The sequence below is a fragment of the Thalassophryne amazonica genome, chromosome 17, assembly GCF_902500255.1.
Source record: "Thalassophryne amazonica chromosome 17, fThaAma1.1, whole genome shotgun sequence".
Taxonomy (NCBI): Eukaryota; Metazoa; Chordata; class Actinopteri; order Batrachoidiformes; family Batrachoididae; genus Thalassophryne; species Thalassophryne amazonica.
In genome coordinates this window covers 31,172,564-31,184,018 of record NC_047119.1, presented here as the reverse complement: position 1 = coordinate 31,184,018, position 11,455 = coordinate 31,172,564, and the positions used below count along the sequence as shown (strand labels likewise).

General features: G+C 39.5%; 2 protein-coding genes across 2 annotated transcripts; both read right to left on the bottom strand.

Annotated features, from left to right (window-relative positions):
• Positions 1 to 495: 495 nt before the first annotated feature.
• On the bottom strand, positions 496 to 5,371 carry LOC117529257 (E3 ubiquitin-protein ligase TRIM21-like). Its single transcript, XM_034191989.1, has 2 exons — positions 5,238 to 5,371; positions 496 to 2,470 (listed from the first exon to the last, which is right to left on the bottom strand). Exon 2 carries the CDS (start codon positions 2,459 to 2,461, stop codon positions 833 to 835), a length of 1,629 nt encoding a protein of 542 aa, XP_034047880.1. The 5' UTR covers positions 2,462 to 2,470; positions 5,238 to 5,371; the 3' UTR covers positions 496 to 832.
• Positions 5,372 to 9,737: 4,366 nt separating this feature from the next.
• Positions 9,738 to 10,418, bottom strand: LOC117530086 (zinc-binding protein A33-like). Its single transcript, XM_034193020.1, has one exon. The coding sequence runs from the start codon at positions 10,350 to 10,352 to the stop codon at positions 9,738 to 9,740; it is 615 nt and encodes a 204-aa protein (XP_034048911.1). The 5' UTR covers positions 10,353 to 10,418.
• Between the last annotated feature and the right edge of the window lie 1,037 nt (positions 10,419 to 11,455).

Here is an 11,455-nt window from a genome sequence, read left to right as displayed (position 1 = left end):
GTGAAATGTGATGCTGAAAATCTGCCTTTGTAGTGTTGCTCCGCCTCTTTCCGCAGCTGTGCAGGTGTATCAAAGTCCCAGTAAGGTCAAAGGTCAACTGTATGACCTCTGACTGACATTTCAGGACCATTCAAAGGTGTGATTATTAAAAATATCAATAACTCTGAGCTGTGTGATGACAAAATTTTCTTTTACATTTTCTTTCAATTAATTCAATTTGAAGAATTTAAAACTTCAAAGTAGAATCAATTTTTTGAAAAATGGACAAATGCAACATTTATCAGATGTAGAAATGTGATACTTTTAAATCTACATATGTGAAGTTGACACTCAGAAAAAGAGAAATAAACTGTCAGGTTGTTCTGAACATTTATATTTGTTGATGTTTACATGAAACATGGAGCACAACTATACTGAACTTGATGCTGTGAAACTGTATTTAGAATTAATACACAAACCAACTGAAGAAACACAATAAGAGAAACTCACAGTCACAGATCAATATTTTTAATTTAGTAACTGGATACAGTGATAAAACTGATCATTATAGTTTGTTATTATCAGTTCTTATTCTTCATTTTTATGAGGATTTTTACATTCATAAAATATTATATCATGTGTTTGAAAGATATATGAATCCTAAATGTATATTAGAAACTTTTAACCCCTTTAAATATGAATCACAAATAAAAAAATAATGTAATCATTCAAACAGAAATTTAAAAATGTGTGATTAAAGAAGAACATGAAACGACACACAGTGCACAAACATTAAAAATGTAACTTTGCATGAAACACCTTTTTATAAAACAAACAAAAAATCAAACATTTGTTACTCAATCTGATTGACAGGACAGATGATCAGAGGGACGGAGTTTTTACCACCATCATTCAGACAAGGACTAAAATATAGGTAGATTTTCTGAGTGAAGGAGCAGCCAGTAAAGGAGTAAAGAAGAACTGCAGCATCAACATCATAAAAGGAGATCAGACCCTCCTCATAATCCACAAACACCCCGACCTTCTCAGGCTGAGACCTCACAGAGAGACGGACTGAAGGGCCAGAAAGAGCTTTGTACTTATTTTCATTCCTCAACCATATTGTCCAGTAACCATCCTGAGGTCTTAATGTGATGTATCCTTTCCTGTTGACAGACTCTCTGGCCACTCCTAAATCCCACTTAGTCTTCCCTTTAACCTGAACCTCAAAATACAATCTTCCTGCAAAGAAACTCTGCTTTGATAAAACACTGACATGATATGAATATCTCTCTGGGTTGTCTGGGAGATTCTTCCGTTCATCACCATCTTTTACTTGTTTTCCATCATCAGACAGGATGAGTTTAGGATGTGCTGTATCAGGATCCAGAGTAACATCCACTGCATACTGCTGGACCCTCTTCAGTTCAGCTTCACTCACTTTCTTCATGTTTTTTCTGATGGACTCCTCCAGCTGACTCACAGCTCTCACCACACTCCCCTCATATGACGGTGGATGGACTCTGACCTCAGTCCAGTCCTTGGTGGGTGGACCAGGGCTCAGGGACTGGAAGCCTTGGAGGAGGTGGAGGTGGTCTTCAGACTGTGAGAGCTGCTCCACCTCAGAGCTCCTCTTCTGCAGCTCAGAGATTTCATGTTCCAGCTCTGTGATGAAGCCTTCAGCCTGGTCCTCTGTCATCTTCTGCTTCTCCTCAATGCTCTTGAGGAGCTCATTCAGGCCTCTCTGAACAGACTCCATCAGAGCAGTGAAGATCTGAACACCAGCTGATTTCTCTTTGTCTGCATTTTTCTGGCTAAACTCGACTGACTGTTTGATCTCCTGAATCTTCAGTCGTCTCTTCTGGATCATCTCTTGAATTTCAGCTTCTGCTTTCCACAGTTCAGTCTTCTTTTCTTCACATTCTTCTTTCAGAGGAACAACATCATGTGACTTGTGGTCTAAAATGGTGCAGAGCATACAGACACACATCTGGTCGTTCTTGCAGAACAGCTCCAGCAGTTTGTCATGTTTTTCACACATTCTGCCTTCCAGGTTCTCCACAGGGTCAATCAGCTGATGTCTCTTCAGGCCTGACTTTGTCAGATGAGGGTCCAGGTGAGTCTCACAGTAGGACATCAGACACACCAGGCAGGACTTCAGGGCCTTCAGTTTGTCTTCAGGACAGACGTCACAGAGAACTTCTCCTGGTTCAGCAGATCGTTGCTCTGAGCTGCTGCTGACTTTCTGCTTGAACTGATCAACCATCTCAGAGATGAAAATATTGACCTGCAGCTCAGGTGTTGTGTCAAAAACCTTTTTGCAGATGGGACACTGACAAGTACCACGTGTTTCCCAGCACTCAGTGATGCACTTTTTACAGAAGTTGTGTCCACATGATGTGCTAACTGGATTGGTGAAAACATCCAAACAGATGGAGCAGAAGAACTGATCTTTAGAAAGCAGACAGCTGGCAGCAGACATGTCCACATCCTGAGAAAACAATGTAAAAAAAATGGAATTACATTATTTTTAATTTGATTTTAGCATTGGAATCTATGATTCCTGTAATGATGGAAAAGTCAATAATTTTTCACACTTTACTTTAAATTCCTGTTGACAAGTGGCACAACATTATTGAGGCTCGTTGTGAAAGTGACGAGTGAAAACTACATTTGTCTGAACTAATGTGTTTGCAGATTTCACTGGACTCCAAAGAACATGTGCAGTGAGGTGACACCAATGGGTGGTGTGAAAAGACTGCAGATTACTGATTGGTCAGAGAGAATCATCACTATTACTGCATCATTACTGTGTGAGACAGGAGACAAAAAGACGTCCTGAACAAAGCCAACATTTTTTTAATATTGTTAGATATGTCTGGGGGCCTGCGTGGTTGCCATCCAGGAGCCAAGACTGAATGCTGTGAAGTGGAAAATCAGCACATGTTGCCAGATTGTGAGGCAAGTAGTGCCGTCTGTACCGTAGTAGTAAAATATAAAAACTAAAATACTCATCACAACAGTTTTATATAGCGTGGCTATAAGGAGTTAGATTTACTACAATCAGCAGTGAAAAAGGAAACACCTCAAATCAAGTTGAGTTGATACCATCCGGTGGGAAAGTACCATATATGACCAACAAACCATTCTCCATCATCAAAGGCACGGTGGAGGTGTTTCTCAACACCAGCTGCCAAAATGATGTCATGGAAAATTTAGTAACTCTTACATTTCTTTCAGCACAAAATGTTAAAATTATAACTGTTGGTTCATTCTCAACCTCTTAATTTCTTGTCAAAGAAGCTGCTGCTATTGTGTTTTGGAGGTTTGTACTGAAAAAAAGTGAAGCATGAGCAAGATCGACAAGACAAGACTTGAACACCCCCCCTGCTAATCTGGTGGATGTGGTGCTAAAGTCTACGTCATACCGTGACAAATTAAGAACTGAATGTGTGACAGATATGAAGTTTTGATATCTGTTTTTTATACAGTACTAATTCTTTTTTCATTCCTAAGGGCCCCTTCACACATAGTGGGAATAAGTACAAATCAGGACAAATCATGGCGGAACAGCTCGTATGAGCAAACCACTAAAACGTCGAACCGACGGGCAGGTATGCATGATGCCACTGAGATGGTTTTGTGCACGCGGGAACACAGTGCGAGCAACTGCGAGATAAGATAAGATAAGATAAACTTTATTGATCTCACAGAGGAGAAATTCACGTTACGTCAGTTCTTAAGAAAACACACAAGGTGGGTGCAAGTAGAGCAAAATGTTCATTGAACAGCATGTGCAAGGATAAGCAATAATACAATAATACTTGTAAGAGTACAAGACATAAGAAATGAGGTAGAAATAGAATATGTATGTATATATACGAGGTCTATTAGAAAAGTATCCGACCTTATTTTTTTCAAAAACCATATGGATTTGAATCACGTGTGATTACATCAGACATGCTTGAACTCTCGTGGGCATGCGAGAGTTTTTTCACGCCTGTCGGTTACGTCATTCGCCTGTGGGCAGTCTTTGAGTGGGGAGTCGCCCACCCTCTCGTCGATTTTTTCATTGTTTAGGAATGGCTCAGAGACTGCTGCTTTGTTTGATCAAAATTTTTTCAAAAACTGTAAGGCACAACTGAGTGGACACCATTCGATAAATTCAGCTGGTTATCGGTAAAAATTTTAACAGCTGATGAGAGATTTTGGTCCGGTAGTGTCGCCGTAAGGACGGCCCACGGTGCCTGACGGAGATCTGTGATTCGAGGCGGCAGCGTCTCGCCGTTTCAAGTTGAAAACTTCCACATTTCAGGATCTGTTGACCCAGGAAGTCGTCAGAGAACAGAGAACTTTCAGAAGAAGTCGGCATGAGGAGTTTATTCGGACATTCCATTGTTAATGGACATTTTGTAATGAAAGAACGTGCGGGCAGAGTCGCATGTCGGACCGGACCCGACTGTGGGGGGTCGCGACAGGAAAAACACCTCCGCTGGAAACCTTAACGGGCAAGTTGGAACATGCCCAAGCTGTTAAACAATTTCTCAGTTACTCACTTGTTGAAAGCCATCAAAAGCCGCCTGAATTTTAGAAATGGTTTTCAACACGGAGGTGTTTTTTTCCTGTCGCGGCGCACACAGATACATGTTTGTATCTGAGAGAGACACAGAGAGAGAGAACATGGTAACTAAATTTGCCTGAAATATTCCCTCAGGTGTCAGTTTATTAGGTACACCTCATGAAACATCATGCAGACTTGCAGCAAATCCTTCTTCATGAAGAAGTGAAGGTGTGGCCTCTTCAAAATCAATACCACTGATTAAAAGTGAATATTTATAGTTATGATCACTTCAAACTTTGAGTTGCTTTGGTTGTAATGGCTGTAATGTTCTGATTCTGATTCAATAATTAGCACTTAGACAAGATGACTGTTTGTTCTTTCTCAACCTGCCTGATGCAAACAGGAAGCACATTTTCTTTGTGTTTTGTCATTTCTGAAACAAGACAGCGGCCTCAACTGCTCTTCCTGTACAGTAACAGGGAGTGACAATCGACATCTCATCTTTTTAGTTTTTGCTCATCTCTGTGGTTTGGACTCACTTCGACTTCTTTCACTCGGTATGATCACTTTCTGAGTTTTGGTTCTTTCATTGCAATCCATGACAGTCTGATCTCTAACATACACACAACTAAAATAACACAAACTCTGTTCATGTCCAAATACATTTGGACCTAACTGTGTTCTCGTCTGTACTCACCAGTCTTTGACAGAGACTCTGCTGAGCTTTTGAGTAAAACCTGGAGAATTAAAACTCGTGAAGACAAATAAAAGTCGTCTGCAGCTCTTCTGTTCTTCTCAACAACTGTTCGTTTTTACCTGTAATGTGACACTGAAAATCTTCCATTGTGGTTTTTTTCTCCGCCTCTTACCACCAAAACACTGACAGTGAACGTTACTAAAAATAAAATCTGACATTGAAAGACAAAAACCTTCACCGAAAAAGAAAACACAGAACTAGAAACACATTTATTTTTCAAAATGTATATTTTGAATTTCTGATTTACATTCTTCAAAAAGTATTTCTTACATGAATGTCTCTACAAATTCACACTTTCACTACAGTCAGACACATTTATTCTGTTTTTTCTTCTAACCACAGAAACACTTTTGATGGCTGAGTCCAGTCAGTCAGTGAGTCAGAAATATTTCCATCAGTAACTTCATAAAAACTGCTGCATATTTACAACCCCAGTTCCAATGAAGTTGAGACGTTGTGTGAAATGTAAATAAATACAGAATACGATGATTTACAAGTCCTCTTCAACCTATATTCAATTAAATACACCACAAAGACAAGATATTTAATGTTCAAATTGATAGACTTTTTTGTTTTTGTGCAAATATTTGATCATTTTGAAATGGATGCCTACAACATGTTTCAAAAAAGCTGGGACAGGGGCAACAAAAGACTGGGAACGTTGATGAATGCTCAAAGAACACTTGTTTGGAACATTTCACAGGCGAACAGGTTAATTGAAAACAGGTGAGTGTCATGATTGGGTATAAAAGGAGCATCCCTAAAAGGCTCAGCCATTCACAAGCAAAGATGGGGCGAGGATCACCACTTTGTGAACAACTGTGTGAAAAAATAGTCCAACAGTTTAAGAACAATGTTTCTCAGCATTCAATTGCAAGGAATTTAGGGATTCCATCATCTACAGTCCATCATATAATCAGAAGATTAAGGGAATCTGGAGAACTTTCTACACGTAAGTGTCAAGGCCGAAAAACAATTGAATGCCTGTGACCTTTGATCCCTCAGGCGGCACTGCATTAAAAACCGACATCATTGTGTAAAGGATCTTACCGCGTGGGCTCAAGAACACTTCAGAAAACCATTGTCAGTTAACACAGTTCGTCACTACATCTATAAGTGCAAGTTAAAGCTCTACCATGCAAAGTGAAATCCAAACATCAACAACATTCAGAAACACTGCCGTCTTCTCTGGGCCTGAGCTCATTTGAAATGGACAGACGCAAAGTGGAAAAGTGTGCTGTGGTCTGATGAGTCCACATTTCAAATTGAAAATCATTTTATTCTGTTTTTATTCTTTTTTTATTTACATTTTACACAACGTTCATTGGAATTGGGGTTGTAGCTCTGAAAAGTTTATGATCAATACAAGTGACAACCAGCAAACCTATTTTTTAGCTACATTGATGTCTTTTAACAAAGAAAATGTCCATAAAACAAAGACAGTCTGATTCATTTATTTTAAAGTCTTGTTGCTGAAGTCAAGATCCTGGAGGCCGCAACAGACACTGCCGTTCTTTACATCGTCAATCTGACACCAAGTAACACTGACCTCTAGTGGCCACAAGGATACATCGATAAGCAACAAAGCTTCATAAAATACATTGTGTGATCTCACACTGACGTCATGTCCTGGGAATGAAGGATAAAAATAAAAAAAATGCACAAAAATAAAAAAAATAAAGGCTCTTATTGTGACCACATGTGATTATTCCTCCATCAAACAGCACAGTTACGTCGGTTTTCCTGCCTTTATGTCAGATCCAACAGATTCTGGTCCCAGGAGGGAACTTGGAGGCCAGTGGCAGCTTTTATGTTTCGACAGAGATGAAAAGAATTAAAAAATTGTGGGAGACAAAATTTTTGGGCCACCTGTGGCTGCTGTGGCTTAAAGAGATGATGGATGTGTCTCGATTCAGGAGCTGCATCCTTTGAAGGCTGCGTTCATCGACCGCATGTGTCAAAGTGGCTCAACAGGACTCTGATTACAGAGGATCGTTGAAATGCAGCTGAGAAATTCAGACATCTGTCCTCAGAAAACAAGGAATCAAAGGATATTGCACAATTTTATTTTATTTATTTATTTCTTTATTTATTTTACACACAGAAGGAAATTTTTGGGACATTGTTTGAGCTTGCAAGCTACATGTAACTTGAGAGCAACCTATCAAAGACGTGGACATTTTGCTGAATGACTGCAGCAGTTATTCACAGCAGACGTGTTGGACAAACTCCACACTACATGATAACCAGGAGAAAACTTCATTTTTTTAAGGTGAAGGTATTTGGATCAGTCTGCTGTGCAGACCAACAGGAGCAGAAAAAGTTTGATGTGAAAAATGAATTTTTGCTGGATACAACAAGAGCCATCCATCATATCTCATCCATGACCCAGACACAGGGAGAGTCCTTAAACAGGTTAGTGAAGAGGAGTGTGACAACCTCAGGCAACAGGACCTGACACAAGTTGGGTTGTCACCAAACTTTTACAATACCTTTCAGAACCGAAGGAACTTCACATGGACAAAAAAAAAAAAAAAATCAACAACTGTATTACAAGAAAATTGAGGAAAAAACATGAACTTGTGACTGACAAACCACAACCTCCAGCCATCTGAAATGGGCCAACAAGGAAAAATAAAAAGCTGTAGTTCCACATTGCCATAGAAACCCACGTTAAAATGTCTAACTTTAGAGAAGAAATACTCTCACCAGCTGTCTTCTCTCTGTGCATCACAGCAGTCTTGGAACTCTCTGCCTCTACCCAAGGGGTGTACCTCACCCCCCGCTCAGATGGCCAGCTCTCCAACACAAGATGTCTGAAAGCTAGCACAAGAACATGGACTATCTGTGTCAGAGAACTGCTCTATGTGGGTGGACAATGCTGCTACGGTATCTCATTCCACAGAGGAGCTCCAGAACATGCTGGACTACTTCGACACTGCAGCCTCCAACCTTGGTCTGACTATCAACGTCACCAAGACAGTAGTCATGTTCCAGCCTGCTCCAGGAAGTCACCCTCCACAGCCGGACATCCTCCTCCACGGGAACAGCCTCACCTCTGTCGAGCACTTCACCTACCTAGGCAGCATAGTCTCCTGTGACAACAACCTGGAAAAAGAAGTGGAGAAGCAAGTCAGCATAGTCTCTGCTGCCTTCGGCAAACTTTGCACCAAGATGTGGAACCACTCTGGCATCAGACTGTAAACCAAGTGCCATTGTCCTGTCATGTCTCTTGTACCCCCTCAGAGACCTACATCTTGTACTGTTGTCACATCCAGAGACTACAATGCATTCAGATGCTCAGACAGTTGCTGAAAATCCACTGGAGAGATCCACTCGAATGCCAAGGTGAGACAGCAAGCCAAAGTCTCCAGTCTTGAAGTCCTTCTCACCCAGAACCAGCTTAGATGGATAGGCCATGCAGTGTGTATGGACGACTCACGATTACCCAAGGCAGTCTTCTATGTTGAGCTTAAGGAGGGGAAGAGTTGATTGGTCCAAGCTGTTTGTCAAAGACGGCCTAAAACGTCAATTGAAGGCCTTCAAAATCAACGTCTCAACATCGAACAAGGATTTCAATTTAGTTCAATTTAGTTTGTTTATATAGCACCAAATCACAACAAAGCTGCCTCAAGGCACTTCACACAAGTAAAGCTCGTAAAGACAAACAAATGTCATCTGGAGCTCTTCTGTGCTTCAGACCGTCTGTTTTAATTTCAGATGGAATGTGATGCTGAAAATCTGCTTTTCCAGTGTTGCTCCTCCTCTTACCACAACTGTGCACGTGTTTAAGTCAACAACAATCGCTGTCAGGTCAAAGGTCAACACACTTTCTGACCTCGGACGTTTTAAGGACCATTCAAAGGTGTGTTCAAGAAAAGTATCAAATCTGAGGTATGTAGTAACAAAATGTTCTGTAATATTTTCTCTCAGCTGATCCATAAGAGATTTTTAAATCCATATATGAAGTTGTCACTCAGAAAGAAAGAGTTAAACTGTCAGGTTGTTCTGTTTCTGTTGTTCACATTTATCTTTGTTGTTTATGATGTTTACATGGAACACAGAGCACAAATATACTGAATTTAATGCTGTGTGACTTTATTTATTATTAATACACAAACAATCTCAAAAACACAACAAGAGATGAGTATTTTTAGTTTGGTTTATTTATCAGTTATTATTCCTTCATGTTTTATCAGCAGTATCAGATAAATAAAACATATCATGATGTGTTTGAATGTTACATGAATCCCCAAATGCAGATTAAAAACATGTGACCCTTTGAAGTTTTCATGAGAAATAAAATAAAATGTAATCATTCAAATAGAAATCTAAAAATGTGTGATTAATTAAGAACATGAAAGAACAAACAATGCACCAACACTAAAAATTGCACAAAACAGCTTTATTTTTCTTTGATCAAACAAAATCATATATTTGTTATTCAGTGTGATTGACAGGACAGATGACCAGAGGGGTGGAGATTTTACCACAATAATGCAGATGAGGACTAAAAAATGGGTAGATTTTCTGAGTGAAGGAGCAGCCAGTAAAGGAGTAAAGATCTGCAGCATCAACATCATAAAAGGAGATCAGACCCTCCTCATAATCCACAAACACCCCGACCTTCTCAGGCTGAGACCTCACAGAGAGACGGACTGGAGGGTCAGAAAGAGCTTTGTACTCATTCTCATTCCTCAACCATATTGTCCAGTAACCATCCTGAGGTTTTAATATGTTTTGTCCTTTCCTGTTGATGGACTCTCTGGCCACTCCTAAAACCCAGTCAGTCTTCCCTTTAACCTGAACCTCAAAATATAATCTTCCTGCAGAGAAACTCTGCTTTGCTAAAACACAAACACCAGTTGAATATCTCTTTGGTTTGTCTGGGAATATCTTCAGCACACCACCATGTTTCTTCCGTTCATCACCATGTTTTACTTGTTTTCCATCATCAGACAGGATGAGTTTAGGATGTGCTGTATCAGGATCCAGAGTCACATCCACTGCATACTGCTGGACCCTCTTCAGTTCAGCTTCACTCACTTTCTTCATGTCTTTTCTGATGGTCTCCTCCAGCTGACTCACAGCTCTCACCACACTCCCCTCATATGACGGTGGATGGACATCACATATACATTGAAGCAAATAAGTATTTGATCCACTGTTGATTTTGCAAGTTTTCCCACCTACAAAGAATGTAGAGGTCTGTAATTTTTATCTCACTTCAACTGAGAGGCAGAAGCTTAAATAAATTTCAGAAAATCACATTGTATGATTTTTAAATAATTAATTTGCATTTTACTGCATGAAATAAGTAATAACCTTTGCTTTCTTTTTTTAATTATTTATTTATTTTGTAGAACATTGAAAATGCCTTGTCAGGTGATAGAACAGCAGATTGCTATCACAGATCCTGTCATAAAATTCAGCTGTTTCATATGTGTCTTGATGTGGTGTCTGTAACTGTTAGGGGTGCAAATTATAAATGTGTATTCTTGCATACTTTCAAACCAGGTTTTGAAAGGACTTGTGGTCATTGTTGGGACCTGGCAAAACCAGTATTGTTAATTTATTGCTCACCATTGGCATGGTTCCTGTTTTAAGACCTTTGTTGCTTTAAAACCTAATCTTGGCTTGTTTGAAAATTATAGATCTGTTTCTTCTCATAAATGAGTGAAAAGTGTTAGCCAGGAAATAACTGTTTTACAATTATCTTTTTAAACAGTTACAGTCTGCATTCCGGACAAATCATTCCACAGAAACATTACATATTGAAGTGGTGAAACACCTGCTGTCTGGATGCAGACATATCAGTGTTGTTGTTAGAACTTATTGCAGCATTTGATAATATTGATCATATTATACTGTTGGAAAAGCTTGGATTTTTTTTATATCCTTGGACTAGTTCTCCTATGGTGGAAATTATACGGTATTTGTCAGAAACGAATGTAGCTGGGTCAGATTTTCCACATATATGATATTTTTGATGACAGACAGATGTGCCACAGCAGGTGAGGTTCTTTTATTAGAAACTAGATTTTTGAGTGAGAATCTGTATCTCATCAAATACAAGAACTCAACTTAACACTGAGTTGATGATTTCAATATGTTGTTCCTCTGGTTTCTCACATGCTTGTATCAAAAGTCTTCAAATA